Genomic DNA, 19,057 nt, shown 5'->3' with positions numbered 1-19,057 from the left:
ATCACCAGTTCAGGATTAACTGAACATAAATTTTATAATTACACTTGGTAACCGGCGTTGTTCGCAAAATTAGATCTTTTATAACTAGCTGTAATCGTTACGTCATATGGTTTGTGTGGTGCACCACGCAACTCGTTGCACTTCCTCTGTGAGTAACAAAACAATAGAAAACCAAACATTGTTCCGCCGAAACTAGCGCTGCTCAAACTTTCCTTCTGTTAGGTGTAGAATATTCAAAGTGCTTTAGTTCTTCAAAAAACTATAGAGTTGTTTTTTGTTGAAGCATAACTAAATTCGGCCAGTAATTTATTTCATACTAGCTGTTGTTAGCGACTTCATCCGCGCGATATTAAAAAAACTATATACAGTCTATGTTACTTACTGATAACGTAGCTTTTTAATTGTGTAATTTTGAAATCGGCCTATTAGATTTTGAGTTATTTTAATATATACAAAAATACAAATCTATCCTCTTTATAATATTAGTATAGTATACATCAAGTAAAATATTTGATAAAAGAGATTAATTATGACGTAAAAACCGATGCTTGTATGACGTCACTCGTTAACTGATGGTAATAAGGAGACGAGGACGAGAGGCGATTGTTAATCGGCAAACCTTTTAGGCTTTGCTAACACTAGTTTTAGTGCAACAAACTTGTCCTTCAGGTGGAGTTTGACACTGAAAATTGCTCTGGCAAGTATTTTGACACTTTTTGACATTTATAGAGATTCTTTGGTTTTATTTACTTTTCTCACTGGACTAGATAAATACTGTACATATCTTTTTGAACTTTGAGAGCCACTCTTTTTAATTGCGCTGTGAATGAACTGTGGGCTAGCTACAGTATGCATCTAACTTAGTCGCAACTTGTGAGCGGCGTAGAGTGGACGTGACGTGAAGTGTATGAAATAGTGTTTTCAGTGAATGGTCACAGATCGCATGATATATTTATGTTATGAATTAAGGTAAGAATACTTTACAATTGTGGTGTCCAAAAATTCAGGGATAACACGGCAAAATTTTATTTATATTTTCCGCAATTCTTTGTAATAAGGGATGGATATTTAAAAGCTTATGGTTAACCCTAATATAATTGTATTAATAAATATTAAACTGAAGACGTTAACTTTCATACGCTTTTTTACTACCAGTTTTTTTTTATAAATGCTTGTGTATTTATTCTGAAATGTAATAGGCAGGTATTTTCTAATAATATTAATAATTCCAGAAACAGTCTTTGTAGAGTAAAAAAAGGCATATTTTATTTCAACACAATAACAAATTAAAATACAATGAGACATTGTTTTTTATTAGGTTGATAGATTTTCTAATTCAATTAAAAAATAAACGAGTAACACGCTATTAGCCCAGAGGTGTAGACAGAATCAAGTAATATCAAGTCTGGGATGGATGAATACCTAACCCTACTAATGCGAAAGTTTAGATGGATGGAAGTTTGTTAGAGTTTTCCGCCCAAACTCCTGAACGGATGTCGATGTTTGACATAGATCACAGTCTAAAAGTCGTAGGCTTTTCTTAGTTTCGGGGGAAATCTTAAGATTTACTAATGACGCTGACGGAGTCGCGGGCGAAAGCTAGTATTTTAAATAAATGCATAAACCATCCAATGTCGTCTCTTTAGTATTATTAACAATTGATACCTTCCGGCGTTTACAATAAAAATGCCATCATTCAATTTGGCATGCATCATCCAATTTGCTACCGAATATTTCTCAAGATGAATTGCGAATCAACAATATAATTCTATTAATAGTGATTTACTCAAAATAGGTAAATATTGATCAATATGCAACGTTTAGGATTCCTTCACAGACCGGAGCGTAAAACAAAGCAGATGTTTAATTCAAATGAAATTGAGCTTTAACTGAATGGAAAGAGGTTGAATTTACTTTGTCTTTTTTATGCGTGCTCTTGTTAAGAAAATCCAAATATAGGTAAAGGGGGTAACCGTAAGGTTCCATTGCAGAGGAATAATCACGAGAACTTATCGTCATCACTCTTACTCCTATCCAAATAGAGAGAGCAAAATTAGATTTCACCACTGATGTAGAAATTCACGATAAGTCAATAATTCTTGTATTTGAAACCAGAAGAGTTGGCAGAGAGCCAAATGTTTCGTCAGTACGCTGCGTGACCTTCATGCAACTGTAGGCGTTTCAATCATCGTCTCTCAGTTTTGATCTTGCAAAATTTATCTGATTATGACTATACACTAGAGTGGTTGTAAAAAATTAGATACAACCTTTTACATACAGTCTTTTTGGCCGATATAAATTTAGTTTATAATAATATTGAATTATTAAATTAGTGTAATTTTGACTAAGAAAAATTTATACTAGTTATTGTAATTAATTTAGTGGCTTTTAATTCGCTTAATTAACAAAATAATTACATAAGATTGGTGCATATGTTAGATTTTTTATCCTATTTCCTAATTAGGTTTCATAATTTTTACAAGAACTTACAGCGTCACTGTAGTGTGTAAACACCTTTAGAGCGACCTCTAAAATTTGGTGGCTTATTTTGATAAACGTTGTTACTAAATACATTTAAGAAAGTAGTAAGCAAGTATCGTTACAACTGGTTTGGTTGCAGATTAAAAATGGTTTCAATGATTACAAATATTACTCTAGTGTTTTGATTTTATATCTTTTTGACCGACTCCCCAAAAGAAGTACTCAATTCTTCTGTATGTATTTTTTTATTTTTTTTATGTGTGTTACGGCATAACTCCGCCGCTAGTGGACCGCTTTTGATAATTCTTTTTTTATCAGAAAGGTAATGCTTGCAGGTGGGTCCCATTTTTTGTTTGATTTTTGAAGTCAAAGACTACCACGTAGTTAAATAGTTTAGCTCAAAATCGCGCCACGAAATTTAGGGACATTTTTTTACTATAATATTATGACCATATGTTTTGATAAGTATTGACATAAATGCTCTATTTTTCCGGTTCAAATGTCGATACAATCATTTGTTTAGTTTTATCAAGTTGACATACTTTTGTGAATTGATACGCGGTTTTCCGTTGCGAATAAAATTGACGTTTGCGTGAGTCGTGAGTCTGGTGTCATAGACATTAGGTTCTCATGTGTTGGATGTAAATTAAACGTTCGATTTTTAAGTCGTATTTGAGTATTGAATAGCTAGTAAAGTAGAGGAAAAGGTAACGTCAGAGGGTCTATCACGAATATTTGTTAGTATTTTATTATAATTTTACATACTATTCGTGATATCTCTGTAAATGAGATGTGAGATAGATTTACTGAGGACAGAGGAGGGGTACTAAAAAGTATTTCACCTTGTACATCTCCAAAACTAAAACCACTTTAGCTTATGCCTTTTATTCATATGTTGATAAATTGTGATTTCAATCTGGAAAACGACGTTTTACTAAACATTTCTCATATTTCAATATTTATTAAAGTTCAGACGTTTCCGCAATATATTTCCTAACTGTTTGCAATATGCATCGCTTGTAAACGCTGAGTAAGTGTGCTTTAGAAATATTGACTCTCCTATGCTATGCGTATAACAAATTCATAAGGGGTGAATGGCGTAGAATTTCTTTAAAAAGTGCCATTTTTTTAAAAAAATTCTACAGCTTAGACGTGCCATCAAATCATTTTGACAGCGATTATTACATCAATTCCATGATGCACCTATTTCATAATTTTTCCATAGTGTTTATATGATTTTCGAAGTGCCCTATTACGTCGTATGCCATTTATGGCATGCGTGCCAGTGGTTCGCCACCCCTGCATTACGGTTTTATTCTACAGTATTCAATATCTATATCAATACTAATATAATAACACACACTTCTTTGTGGCGTAAGATGTCAGTAATTACAGCATTTTTTTGAATAATTCTTCTTTTAATAAAAAACCCTACACTTACCTCACGCTTTAGGCTATATATTTTCACGCTATAACTTAGAGGGTAAATAATTTGGAAAAAAACCATCATGCGGGAAAGGGACCATAAACTACAAGCTGCCAACATGAAGAAAGCAGGGTTATTATGGTAACGGTAATTTGGACATTGCAATTGAGAATTCAGCTAGTTCACAATAATACTTTTTGGTAATCTGACTATGCTTTAAATTGTTATATTAATTTTTTCGAAGTCACGGCTAATTATTAATTATTAATCTACGACTGTTGTCTTTAAACATTGTTATATTTTATAGTTTAATAGTATCCGCTTGCATTTGGCAACGGTTGGCAATACTTTCGCAAGCACTGAGTTGTTTCTGAAATACCATGATATAAATCTTCATAAAAATTTGTTAATCAATCTGTTTTAATTAATAAGGATTGATTTATAAGACTTATTGTAGCCATATTTGTTTACAATGGTAGTAATTTAAATAAAGATGTATTTAATTTTATACGACAAAAAATTACAAATTGCTGTTATTGTTAAAATTGTACATTTTCATATTTAAAAAAAATACAGTAACGAATTCGGTTTAATTGGCTAGTTTGCGTAGATGCGTTTAAAAAGGCGGAAATTAAATAAATTTCCTTCCTTCAAATGAGTTTTCTTGTATATCTCCAGGGTGTAAGGTATAAAAAAAACATTTACTACTATACCCCTTGATCATCGGCCTGCTCATCCCTATAGGTCATGCACTTTTTAATATGAATTTATGGATTGAAATTCAATTTAACTAAACAAAACAAAACAAAAGCCGAATGTGGTTTACGACATTTTCGTTCTGATAAAACCAAGTAAATGTTGTGTGTAGGTAACTGTTTTAAACATTTTTTCTTACAGGTATTGAATAATATTACGCGACTCATTTAGTCTATGACGAAAATATATCCTTGTGTTTAATGCAGTGATGTCGGAGTGAAAGTGAGAGAAACAAAGAGTGAGAAATAATGAAAGCGGCTTCAAATGCGCCCACGCCGCTTGGCCCAGCGCTGGGGCGAGCGCACTTGTCGCATCTCCCGCAGCGACCGCCTGTCAACTTAAGCTTTCAAGATTTAACCTACACAGTCAAAAACGGTAAAGGTAAGTATTTTTTTAAAACAGTATGTAATTAATTTTAAAACTACTATGACTGTTTCTTTAACTATTGCGGATAAGGCGTTCAGTCTACAATAGGTCATTAGACCAGACATAATTTTGTAGAACACGATCTATGTAATGTAAAGAATATTCAACACATAAACATAAGGATAGAGATACACTTTTTTCCTCAAAGTAAATAATTAATGATTATTAGACATCTATTTATATGACATAAAATTGTATGTAATTTAATGTCATATAAGACATTGTGTATAGAACAATTATTATGTAAACACTTTTGTGCAGTAAGATAGTCTTCAAATCTTATGTAACTAATATTATAAATGCGAAAGTTTGGATGGATGGATGTTTGTTAGAGTTTGTAGCCTAATCGGCTGAACGGATCTCTATAAATTTTGGTTAGATGTAGAGGATAGTCTGGAAGAACACATCGGCTACTCACTTTTTTTTTTTTTAATTACACTCGGACGGAGTTGCGGGCGAAAGCTAGTGCTACATAAATATAGGTAACACTTAGCTAATTGCTATGTTATTATAAATCAAGATTTAGTTTCCTATTATTATCACGTAGTTAGTTGAAGATAAAATTCTTGCCCGTGGATTTAAAAATATGGAACCTCTTGGAAAACACATTTTTAATTCTCTTTGATAGAGACAAAATTACATATTTCTATAGGATTCCCACAAGTTTTTACGCGCGAAATTAAAAGAAGAAATTTTTTAACATGGCTATGTAGTTCTTCCAGAACATGTGTTACATCTTTGGCTTTTATTTAGATCTGTATAGCTCTTTTGGAGATACGCAGTAAACGAACAAAATTGTTTCGAAAATAGTACACACGTAAAAGTAGACGCTTGTATTAAGGTACGAGATACCTTAAAAACTTAGTTATATTGCAGTAAAGCAATATTCTAACCTTAATGTTGATAAATAGTGCAATGAGCCCAAGGTCTTACCATAGAACTGGTTCTGTGTACTATGACTATGAATTTTTTATTGCGTAGACAGTTTCCGTACCCTAAACAGTATCTGTCGTACTCAGAATTATTCGGTCTCTTAGTATAATTTTATGAGATAAATCTAAATTAAATGCCTATACACACCGACAAGTTGTTTGCGAAACTAAATTATGAAAGTTCACTAGTGACTTTTATGTTATTTTCTAGATTCATGTAGGTTTTATATACTTGTTAACAGAACAAACAGATGAATCAAAACAAGAATGTGATTTAAATCTTCTCTAGCAAGTTACTAACAAACAAAACTTTAACGTAAAATATGAGCATTACTTACTAAATCATACTTATACTTAATATTATAAAGAGGAAATCTTTGATTCTAATGAAATAACTTAATAAATGTATTAATTAATTTTATTTAGTCGCTTCAAGGTCGGTTAATAACGACTTTATGGTAACCCGAGTCGTGTGCAACTGCAGCAAGAAAATTGGCTAAGTATTTAGAAAGCCTCCCACGTGACGTCTTTTTAGTGATGTTCAAATGATATATCGATATATTAACTAAAGCCAATATCATACTAAATGTAACGAAGACATTTAGTTTTTTAACGATGGATTTAAACTAAACATTTTTATTTTATTTTCTGGTGTTTGGTATAACGTATCCATTACAATAAAATTATTAACATAGTTGCATACTTCTGTTTTCTAGTGATGTTCTAGTTGTTATTTTATCAGTTTTAGTGTATATCGATTTACACTTCCCATCACTAGGGTCCGCACGTGACTAGCTATGTCCTAAATAGGTCGTGGCGGGCCACGTGAGTAATGCAGTAAAACAGCCTCCGAGATATGTATACCATGTTGCGTACTAATGTCAGCTACGGTTACATTTGCACCAGATTTTGTACCGATTTGATCATTTTTTATAACCGAAGGAAAAAAATGGTTTTGTTTTATATACGTCGATAGCATATTTTTTTTTTATTAAAGTTAGTAAAAGGGTGATTTTGCTACCGTTGTTTAGAGCACGCTTTTACTAAACTATCGCACAAATCTTGTGCGATGCGATTGTCGATTGTTTCGCAGCCTATTCAACTATTGTACAACTAAAAATCGAGCATTGTGCGCACCTCCTTATAAACTCATAAGAATCAAAGCGCGACTAAACAGTTGTGCGATAGTTTAGTCAAATGTGTGCGCGCGCTCTTAACTAATTAAAGTACTAGTTGATATCGTAGATAACTGTCATAATAATATAAATGCGAATGTTTAGATTAATAGATGGAACTTTGTTACTAGGAACGATAAAAAATTTAGGAATCTAGATTAAATTTTGCACAGATGTAAAACATAGTCTGGAAGAACATATAAGCTATCTATTTTTTATTTGTGCGAGTGGAGTCGCGAGCTAAAACTAGTATCAACATAATTTGACATACCAGAGAACGTTATAAAAGCAATAGAAACTTACTGTTAATTCGAATTACCTTTGTGGTAGTTAATTTATAGTGTACCATAGTTCAATTGCATTGACGAAGGTTGGGTCAATGACCTGTCGCTATTCAATTGCGTTTGAAGCCAACAATGCAGTCGGCGCATTTTCTTATAGTTCAGACAATTTTAAATCTTATCGTGTTCGGATTATGATTCAATATTGAATAGATTTTTCCTGATATCTAAAAAATATTGGACTTACGCACAAAATTATGCGAAAATCCGAATAGAAATATACATAAATACATTTTAAACTTAGAACAAATTAAGTCTTATAATAACATGTCGAAGATCATTCAAATCGCTCATAAATCTACAGAAATAACGTACTATTAATACTGAAATTAATGTAATTACTCGTATGTGTATATATTTTTTACAGTACTTGAAGACATTGTATTTTTAATAAGAATATTAGAAGTATACATTTCTGTAGGGGTTATAAGTGTTCTAGACTTAATTTGGACTTTAAAAGTATTAAGTACATATAGAAATCAATAAGCTGTCGGTGTCAGTCGCATTCATAGTTCAACGAACTATGAATTATTGCCTACGAGTAACATCAGAAAAAATGTCATAAAGTGACTTAACATTTAACAACTATGAAAGGGACTGTTAAAGCACCCTATATACCTTCAGGTTTAAGTGTACAGTTCAACTGTGCAGTTAACATTAAGGTCTGTAGTGGCTTTTGTTGTACATTTAGAAAAACTATAAAACACGACTTTGAGTATTATAGTGATGTTTCTGGGTTATAGGAGATTAATGTGTTACTTACATGAAGTAAAGTTAATATAAAAATATTACTGTTTTAGTTTCAAAGATAATACTACGAGGTATCAATGGAGAGTTCAAGTCGGGCCAGCTGACCGCCATCTTGGGTCCCTCGGGCGCAGGCAAGAGCACGCTACTCAATGTACTGGCTGGTTACAGGTAAATTTTACAAAATATTGGTCAAAGACATTTAAGAAAATAGACTAGACATAGGAAACAATATTTTTTCACCTGTAACTTTGTACGATAATGTCTTAATATCAAATTTGACACGCCGAGACGTTACTCAATTATGTATTTTTTTTTTGGATTTTACTATCGAATATAAGTAGCTCTAGTGAGATTATGTGAAAAATGTTTCAAGTGAAGTGTCTAACTATGCTTACTCTATGTATTTTTTTTTTAATCTTTTTGGTATTGGTGAATTTTGCCTTTTATTTTACTTTATAATGACTCCAGTGATTTTTCTAAACGGATACTGCTTGTATTGTAAAAATATTTTTAAGGACATTAGAAGACAACTTCTTAGTCGATAACATTTGAAGTTGCTAATACATCCCTTTATAGAGTCGAAGTAAATTGTCATATTTGTACTGGAGATATCGTCTAATAATCAGCAGATTGTTGTTATAGGAATTTTTAATTAACACAGCAGTGTTGTGAAATACTCTGTCAGCGTCATTTTTAAACAGTTACGATTTAGGGCCTTTCCAGTTACGATTTAGGGCATTTTCACTGGCGTTGAGGATGTCCATGGGCGATCCATGGGTTAAATAATTGTATGCAATCCGCAGCTTATTCCCCTTCTTCTTCTATAAAAATTATATAAGCTGTAAGTAATAGTATCATTTCATGACATAATGCAATGCCTCATCATTACACTAAGCTTATAACTTCCTAGTGTCCATTGGTTATGTCTTAAATGATAAGTTGGATAGCGTTATAGAAGTGTTTTATAGAATAAAGGCGCGTTGCCACGCTTCTTAATTCTAGGAACGGAAGTGAACAATGCTTGCAAAATCACGCAGCGTGGAAACACGCACATTGTCTGGATGTTTTTTCCACATTTGATGACGTTGCAGGGTGAATGGTGCGAGCGGTATAATATCGACGAATGGTGAACAGCGCGATTTGCGGCAGTTCAGAAAGCTGTCGCGTTATATCATGCAGGAGGATCTTCTGCAGCCGCTCATCACGGTACGCGAGGCGATGGCTATGGCGGCGGATCTCAAGCTGGGCAGCGATATGGCCGCGCCTAGAAAGGCTGTCATTGTAAGTGTTTGTGATACTATGGTTCACTAGCTAACCCTTAGTTGGCGTTACCTCGGTTAATTTAGTCCTTTCGGTCTGTTTGAGTAATAGCACTTGCAATGATGTCCGATATTTTCAAAATAAATCTAGCTTTTCGCAATAAAAAAGGGCTTTTGGAAGTTTCTTTGTCAATTTCACAAATCAATGGAAATCGATAAAATCTTACTTTAATAAGTACGAAAACACTGATTTTGATTAAGAAAAAGTAAATGAAAACCGCTAGTTATCACAGCACTGTGTTTAAGTTATTTTGTTACGAAAAATGTGATGTTTTTAAAAATCTATCCATGTGTGACTTAGTGGAGCCAATTGTTTTCTAGGTTATATCTTTCGTTCTTCGTCTACCTTGATTGCAATAAATAGACGTAAGAATACTCTCTTAATATGTTAGTTTATATTAAAAACATTTTTTAATATTAATATTTGAAGTAAATTTAGATGATTTGGCAAAACATATGTAGATTATTCCTCACCTTGGAACGTCTAATTCATGGTTTCGTTTGAGGAACAACCTCGAGATGATCTTTAACGTAATTTATTACTATTACATATAACATTTGATATAATAATAGTATGATAACAATAGCTTAATTATCCGATATACATATTCTATAATAATTTTATAGAAAAGAAACATTTGTATTTTTGTTTGAATTGAAATAAATCAATAACTACTGGTCCGATTTCAAAAATTCTTTCACCATTAGAAAGATAATTTATCTCTGAGTAACATGAGCTTTATATTTTTTTTAAATTTCACGCAGACGAAGTCACGTGCAACATACATAATAATGTAACAAATGCTACGAGCAAGCGTTAATGGTTTTGTGTACTAAAATTCAATGTTTAATTCTGTCCGTAAACTAAATTGTTAGCTCTTAAAATGCATAAGATCAAAGGTAATTCTGTATGTAGCACAACTATGGGACAGAATATAGATAGATGTATTAAAATTAAATAAGGATAGTGGGACTTTGAGCAAGTTAAACTACATTTAATTACGTGGCCTTACTTTCAATTAGACGTGAATACATCTGGAAGTTTCCACTCCAAATATTTGTAAGAAATGTACTGTGAACTGTAATCTCTTTCTATCTTTTTAAATAAATAAAGACACCAATATGTTTTGTAGGTGGAAGAGATCCTGCATTTACTGAGATTAGACAAAGCAACAGACACGTCAAGCGAGCGGCTCTCAGGAGGCGAGAGGAAGCGTCTTTCGATAGCCCTGGAGCTGCTAAACAACCCACCTGTTATCTTCTTAGATGAACCGACAACGTAAGTTAAATCATTTATATTCACCAAGTAAAATCACATAACAAAAATGTTTTGTCCTGTCTATTAATGGATTCGTTGAATATCTCTGGTATCTTAGAAGTTTGCAAATTACAATGCTAGAGTTTAACCTTCACTTTAAATATTCTGAAAAATATCTCCGTGAACTTCTTGACTTTATTTAACTTTTCCTGTTTTCCTTCTTACTGTTAATTCTCAGACCTATTTCAGTTAATTTACAAAGAAAAAAATTATCGCTTCAGGTGTCGTTAACAACAATACAATATTTTAAGTCGTTATCTTTTTTTGTGAATTCAATCGTGAGAGAATTCATTGAAATCTAATCTTGAGAAACATTTTGTCTTAAAATACAATTGTTCGTGTAATTATTTATGTATGCATGTTCATAACATCATGACAAATGTCTGTCGGAATCAGTGCTAGAATAAACGACATATGTACTTGACCCACTGCATGTCTGCGTTTAAAACAACAATCTTAAGAGGTAATGGTTAAATAAATAGCCTATTAGAACACAGTAATTAAACAACAATTATTTAAGTGCAAAAGTTCGGATTTAAAAGTTTCTTTTATCTCTTATTAATCACGTAATTTTAACATCTCTTTGATCCTCACCCCTCTGTTGATTTGTGGTGAGGTTTTATTACCTCTCCCTCCAATAAACAATAGCTGATAATCAATATTCTATTAATTAATTCATTGATACGTCATTAATCAAACAATATATGGGATTATGTTTAATATTATTAATATGTTTAATTTACATCAAGTCTTAAATTTACGCTATATTGTCTATCTGATACTAACTGTCAAATGCGCCCGCGCTCCCTCATTGGTCCTTGTTTTTCTACGCGTCACATGAGAGGGCGCGGGTGTCGCATTATCGATATCTAAATATCTTATCGATTAAATAGCGTATTCGCTACAAATATAAAGCCCGCTATAGACGTTCAGTTGTAAATTATTTATTTTTTAATTTTTTTAACTCTCAATTTAACTGTGTTTAAATTTTTAGTTGTGTAATAACTGTACAAACCAAATACGGGACTGATCTATCTGAATAATTTTGTAAATTACTTTATTACTTTTTAGTATTTTGGTAATATTTTGCTTTTAGTGAACGAAATATCTTTGAAGAATGTTTTAATTAAATAGTATGATTGCTTAACTATAACTGATAGTCTGTAGCAGGCTTTATTTATCATGGTATAAGGTAGTATTAAAATTTGTAAAACTTTAGGTTCCTAGTTTTAATATTACTGAGTTTCAAAATAAGTTTTTGTCTAGTCATTGCGTCGGTTTGTTTGCCAATTAGAATGTGGGTTTCAGTTGTTCACCGTGACATAGTAAAATATATCTAAGGCCATCTATGTTCTTAAATTCGCGAGAATAACTATGCAATGTCTGAACAAACGAAAACATAACAGGAAAACCAATTGTATTATCTATATCTACACTATTATAATAAAGCGTAAACACACACTAATGTGTTGCCTAAGATATCAGCAATTACTGCATATTTTTGAATAATTCATTTTCTAATAAAAAGCCCTACTTACGTCACGCTTAAGGCTATATATTTTCACGCCATTAAACTTAGGGGGTAAATATTTTGGATAAAAACCCTAATGTGGGAAAGAGACCATAAGTTGCTGCCAACATCAAGGAAGCAAGGTTGCCATGGTTTTTCATGTCATTTCATTTTGACATTTGCAATTGATAATGTGACACATGTAAACAATAAAATTAAAATTTAAATTAAAACTATTTAATGGTATCGAATACTATGATACTTTTGGGATCCCATAAAAATTCCATGTCGATTATTATAATAGAATAAATATTATAACCAAACTGGCTTAGTTGCATAACTAAGTGTAGTTTTTAACGTAAATCTTACAAAGTTTGTAGAACATCGTCAAATACAAAAGATATAAACGACTGACAAGTAATTTATAACATTGCATTCATAATAAATCATTTTTATGATATTGGTGCAACAGTTTTTGTTACATTTTAAAAATAGATATTTTTAAATAAACGTATTTTTCTCTCCATTGCTCTCTCTCTCCTCTCTCCATTATTCTCTCCATTAAGGGATTGTGGCTTCAATGAGTCATCTTAAATTTAATCGACTTTATTCATTATTTATTTCACTTTACTATCTAGTCACTAACTTTTACCCACAACTTCATACGCGCGGAGTAAAAAAAAACTTAATATGTAGCTTATATATTCTTCCATTCCATTTTTATGCCAAATTTCATCGAGAACTGAGTGGATAAGAACCTTTTAACTTCTAATATTCATTTATAATATAAGCAAGATGTCTAGTATTTTTACACGGTCTCTCAAGGAAAACTAGCGAGATTATAATCACTTGTATAGTATTGTTCAAGTAATTGTTTCATTTAAATACAAATCCATGTTATTCTTTCGTTTTCAAGTGGTTTAGACGACGTGGCATCATCAACCTGTGTATCCTTACTAAAACGGGTAGCTAGAGGCGGTCGTACAGTCGTGTGTTCTTTGCACACGCCATCAGCTCGGTTATTCTCCGTGTTCGACCACGTGTACGTGGTTGCTGATGGCCGGTGCGCATACCAGGGTACGGCTGCGGGCGTCGTGCCCTTTCTGAAAGAACTCCAGTTACCTTGCCCCAAGACTTACAACCCAGCTGATTTTGGTAAGTTATGAAAGTTAAGGACAGTCACAAATATTGTCAGTATCGCTACAGAATGTAAACAATCTTCATTTCTTAGTTATACCATATTTCAATTTGCGTAGATTTATTTCATTGATAGCTGGTACTCGCGATTTCTCCGGCATGAAATTAAAAAGATAATAAAAAATATAGCCTATGTTACTCACAGATAAATTACCTATCTAATGGTGAAAGAATTTTTGAAATCGGCCCAATAGTTTTTATGTGAATCGAATACATACAAAAATACAAATATTTCCTCTTTATAATATTAGTATCGAGTAAAGATTAATATAGATAACGTTGAAATCAGAATTTCAAGTATTCCATTTTCCACTTTCTTTTTTTACAGTGATAGAAGTATCGAGTGGAGAATACGGTTGTCATGTAGAGAGGATGGTGACAGCAGTAGACAATGGAAGATGTCAGCGCTGGAGGGAGCACCAGGTAGAAGACCAGTACGAGGAGATGGAGATCGAGCAGTTAAACGCTGGTGGTGTCCAGGATCATACGTACAGATATGAGAGCACTCCCTCTACTCAGTTTGTTGTTTTGTTGAAGAGAATGCTGCTACAGTCGGTTAGGAATAGAGTAAGGAATTTAATGATTTAAAGGAATTTTATTTTACTATAATTGTGATAATAATTATTAAAATTAGATGATAACAATAGTATATATTCAAGGTTAATAAAGTTAAATAAAAACAAATGGTACTCTAATAATTTTTATCTATAAATTTTGCAATTGCAACGTTTTCTGTGCTTCTAATATTTAGTTCATTTGTCATAATAAATTAGTACAATCATTCACATCTTTCAGTTTAAATTACATTTGTTTTTTATCACAATTATCTTTGAATTTAGTTTTTGCTCTATTTCCAGGATTACTTATGGCTTCGTGTCGGAATGCATCTGTTCCTCGGCTTTATAATTGGTATGCTGTTCTGTCAGATCGGCTACGACGCTTCCAAGACTATATTCAACTTCGGCTTCTGCTACGCTTGTATCATCGCAATGTTATACGTACCGATGATGCCAATATTGTTAGCATGTAAGTAGAACTTTTCACTTTACTATTTTTTCCACGCAAAGTCGCTGGCTAAAGCTAGTTTAAGAATAAACTGACTAATTATACTTATACTATTATATAAATTTCGTCAAAGATGATATGATTACAAAATGGATAACATCTGGAGTTTATAGTACTGCTGCAGAGCGAGAAGGAAAATGAAAATATGTTACGCTGAAATATCAAGTAGGAATGGGATAGCTATAATGTGTTAACATCTTAATTTACAGTTCCAAAGGAGGTGCAACTGATAAAGCGGGAGTATTTCAACCGATGGTATGGTTTGAAGCCGTATTACGCGGCGTTGGTGGTGTCGCGTACGCCTGCGACTATCTTCTTCTCGCTCATCTACCTAGCGATTGTGTACCCTCTGACGTCACAGCCGATGGAAGCTACCAGAATAGTGATGTTCATATCAGTGTGCATTCTCGTCGCTTTGATATCCGAGAGCATGGGCACCGTGATATCGTCCAGTTTGAGCGTTGTTGTAAGTCTGAAATTAATTATGATTTTCAGTACAACTTGATATTATTATTAAACTCTGTTGTACCAGCGTTAATAATAGTTTATCTTGGACAGATGTACTATAATTTTTACGCACAATTTATGTCGTAAACACTAAATGTTAGGGTGAATGTTTGCAAATGAATTTTAAAGAGCGAAATGTAGTAACCTTACAAACCGTTCTCTAGATTTTCAAAGCAAAACATACACAGACAAAAAAATGCATGAGACCAAGAGTAAGCTTTAAGATAAGTCACAATTTGGATCTGAAATTATTGTGCAAGTGGTAATGAGAAATTAAACAAATGGCAACTAAACTAAAATTAGTAACATAAATGCCTTTCGCATTGAAATAATGGTTATTTGTTACTATAATACATATCGAAACGGCTTAACGGATCTCGATGAAATTTTGCATAGAATGTAATCTGGATATAATTTCGCGCAATAAAACTCGCTGATAAAAGCTATTACTTATAAATAGTAGCTTAGTAGAGATTTTGGATGACATTTAAAGGTTTTTAACTATTTTTTAGAATTCAGTATTCATGGGTCCAGTACTAAGTGTACCGTTAATGTTACTCGCGGTGTACGGCATCGGTAGCGGCGACCGGCCGCTGCCGCTGCTGTGGAAGATGGCCCGCGCCTGCTCCTTCATGCGCTACGGACTTGAAGGCCTCATTGTAGCTATATACGGACCTCCGAGAGACGACCTTATTTGTCCCGACCATGTTGTTTATTGTGAATACAAGAATCCGAAGTAAGTATCCTTGATAATTAGATATGGTAATTGAGAGTAATGGATAACGAAGTTGGTTTAAAATCTATTCTAATGTTATAAAATAACTTAAAAACTACTGGGCTGATTTCAAAAATTCTTTTACCATTATAAAGCAACTTCATCAGTAAGGAAAAGCGATATTTTTCACGCGGGAGAAGTCGCGAGTAACAGCTAGTAAAAAAAATTATAATGTGTAGTGTATAGTGTGTAGACATTACGATATTTCCTATTACCATAGGAACACATTGACAAATGGCAAAGTTTACACCCAAGATTATATGATATTGAATTTTCAAAATTCTGCTCGTCTTTTATTACATTGGAAAATTGACAATACTCTGAGATTGCTTTTCATTCCAAATTTTAACACTCGCAATGCCACCAAGTTGATGACACCAACTATTTCTTATTTTTTTTATAGTTACTTCGTGAAACTGATGGGCATGACGGGTGTGTCATTCTGGATGGACATCGGCATGCTGGTGGTGATGCTGGTCGCGATGCACGCGGTGGGATATTACCTGCTGAGACAGAGACTGTCGCCTAATTACGCATTCCGTGCCATTAAAGTAATTGGTAGATTTGTTAAGACCAAAATTAGTGTGTCTCACTAAATTTATGCAGTGAATGTAATATAGGCGTCGCCATGACGCAACTGTTATCCCCCTCCATAGACAAATGTATGCATGTAATGTGTAATCAATGTAAAATAGTAATATGAGTTACTACAATTCCTATCGATCCATATTGATAATTATTAGTCGCAAAACATTAAAAAAATAGACCACATGATTTTAAATACACTATTTTAAAATTAATAAACAATTTGAACGCTAGCCCCCTCGATAGTTGCCCCCTTTATCAATGGCTGGAGACGCCTATAACACCCTTAAATAGAAATTAAATATTTTGAACTGAAGTTTGTATGTACTGTGTAAAATATCCTTTGCTTGTAATTATCTTGAATTATGTCTCTTTAATATATTCGAAGAAAAAATGTAAAAGTATTACTGGACATTTATTTATTTCATATATTTTTACTCGAATTAAATAAACTAAATTTTTTTAGTTTAAATTTATAAATTAGGTTAACATGGTAGTTTTTAATAACAATGCATCTTTACTTTACATTGACTGTTTAAAATATTTAAAGAAAAATCCTTAAAAATAAGATAATTACTTTGTAACATTGTTGTTAAGAATAAGTTAAGGTTGTTAAAATGACTATACATTACTGTCTTTAAGTTAAATACTTATTGTTACGATCTGTTTTTTGGCCTTTTTAAGTGCTGTCTCTGAAAAATGTGATAAAACCAGGAATCATTGGTTAATTAAATATTTTATAAGATAAAATCATCGAGTAAATTGCCTATCAGATATGTAGACATTATTTTAAATTATAATTGAAAGGCAAGACACCAGTCTGTGATGTTATTATTTGTAAGTTATCCAGTGTATAAAACATTTAAGTTATTAATACTAAGTTAACATACAAATAGGTTTTGGGAATTGTATCTAATGATTCTTACAAAGGACAGTGTTTTATAAAATAAAACTTCATAAATGCATTCGTTTTCATTTATTTACCAACCAAAAATGTCTCACTAAAATAAATCACCATTTGTTAAACTTAGGAACACAAATATGATATGAAAATTTCCTTGTTTACTTTATTTTTAAACTCAATTACACCTGTAAGAAAAAAATAGCAAAAACCTTATCATGACTTTACCAATTAACAAAATTTTAGGTGCACATTAAATTATAAAAAAAAAATTCATACACGCTCCATAAGTTTAACGTTTGCAACTTTCAAAGAAAACTGACTAGGAAAGTCACGCTTAGCACTTAAGTAGTTTTAGTGTTACCAATTTTTACCATTTGTTTCCACTGAGATGTACAAATATCTAGGATTTTTAAATGGAATAAGAGGTTATGTTTTTGTACAGGTTTTAAGCAGTGGAAACGAACAGTTTATCAATCAAAAAGGTGTTCTACATCTAGTTTCTAATACAGTGCTCTCTGTGCTTTTTTGAATTGATTGTAATTTTTTTATTTCTGTTACAAAACATAAAAAATTCATTTGAGATTGCCGTTTGTTTAGTTTTAAATCCTCTTAATATATTATCTTGGCAATGTAATAAGTATTCTACAAAACAGCTTATGTATTAGACACTACAGTTACACTATATACAAACTAGAAATAATGGAATGCAGCTCTATTCTTATCCTTACATATGATATGATAAACTAAAAGAAGTACAGAAAACTATAAGAAATAACTCCAAGTAAATAGAGTATTTAACACAAATATATGTTTATATTCACACTATAATTAATAGCTGCTCTATTACTACAAGTATATGAAACGATAAGGCCAATAAAATATCATCGAAATAAAAACAAAGACATAATATATGAAAGAATATTCTAAAATATAAAAACATAATTCGTTAAACAATTATAAAAATCTAAACATCATCCAAATGTACAAAAAATAACGATAACATAAATTTGTACAAAACTAAAATTATACATAAAATATAGTAATAATACTTTACGTTTTCAATAGAACAAATTTAAATATTATCTCAATAGAAAGAATGAAAATTAACTATTAACTAAATTCAATACAAAAAAAATATAAAAATTATGGTGTATAGTCAAAGATTCAATGTTGAGTTTCTAAAGGAGTCTAAATAATTTAAAAAGATAACTTGTTATTTGTACTGTCAATGGATATTAAAACTGCCAAAAAAAGCAACGGAAGACGAAGGTATTTCTTTTTAAATAGTAAATCCACTAGCAAATTTTACAATTCGATAAATTGCATATTGTTAACTAATAATTGGGTGTTATTTTTATTTTACGTACAAGTAAGCTATCACTATGCAAAAGAAACTTCTAGAAGTTTCCACACTAAATTATAAATAATTTTGTTCCTCAATAACTTATTTTATTTGAACCGAAATCTCCTTAAAACACGTCTTTTATTTCTACAAACTTTTACTTAACTAAATTTATCTCCATTCCACTTTCCCGGCACTTACATTTTTTAACCTAATTATATTTACACTCTATGGTAACTATAATTATT

The 19,057-nt window shown here is 32.0% G+C and overlaps 1 protein-coding gene across 2 annotated transcripts; it reads left to right on the top strand.

The window, feature by feature from the left end:
- The first annotated feature begins 871 nt into the window (after positions 1-871).
- On the top strand, positions 872-17,528 carry LOC106106674 (ATP-binding cassette sub-family G member 1-like). 2 transcript variants are annotated; one of them, XM_013287294.1, is made up of 11 exons: positions 872-969; positions 4,870-5,044; positions 8,338-8,455; positions 9,379-9,568; positions 10,740-10,885; positions 13,351-13,589; positions 13,960-14,198; positions 14,489-14,657; positions 14,906-15,162; positions 15,716-15,939; positions 16,382-17,528. In XM_013287294.1, the coding sequence occupies exons 2-11, from the start codon at positions 4,912-4,914 to the stop codon at positions 16,572-16,574; spliced, it is 1,908 nt and encodes a 635-aa protein (XP_013142748.1). In that variant the 5' UTR covers positions 872-969; positions 4,870-4,911; the 3' UTR covers positions 16,575-17,528. The 2 variants fall into 2 exon arrangements, with proteins under 2 accessions (XP_013142748.1, XP_013142749.1); XM_013287295.1 differs by lacking the exon at positions 872-969 and having other exon boundaries at positions 4,852-5,044.
- The last annotated feature ends 1,529 nt before the right edge of the window (positions 17,529-19,057 follow it).

This window comes from Papilio polytes, unplaced genomic scaffold, assembly GCF_000836215.1.
Source record: "Papilio polytes unplaced genomic scaffold, Ppol_1.0 DF822178.1, whole genome shotgun sequence".
NCBI lineage: Eukaryota > Metazoa > Arthropoda > Insecta > Lepidoptera > Papilionidae > Papilio > Papilio polytes.
Note: the sequence above shows the minus strand (reverse complement) of the source record. Positions and strands in the feature narration are given on the sequence as shown.

Bases quoted from the DNA above. Each gene is read 5' to 3' on its own strand.
- LOC106106674 (XM_013287294.1), top strand. From the start codon at position 4,912: ATGAAAGCGGCTTCAAATGCGCCCACGCCGCTTGGCCCAGCGCTGGGG. The intron at 9,569-10,739 runs GTAAGTGTTTGT...TATGTTTTGTAG, and splicing joins CGCCTAGAAAGGCTGTCATT to GTGGAAGAGATCCTGCATTT. The intron at 15,163-15,715 runs GTAAGTCTGAAA...ACTATTTTTTAG, and splicing joins CGTCCAGTTTGAGCGTTGTT to AATTCAGTATTCATGGGTCC.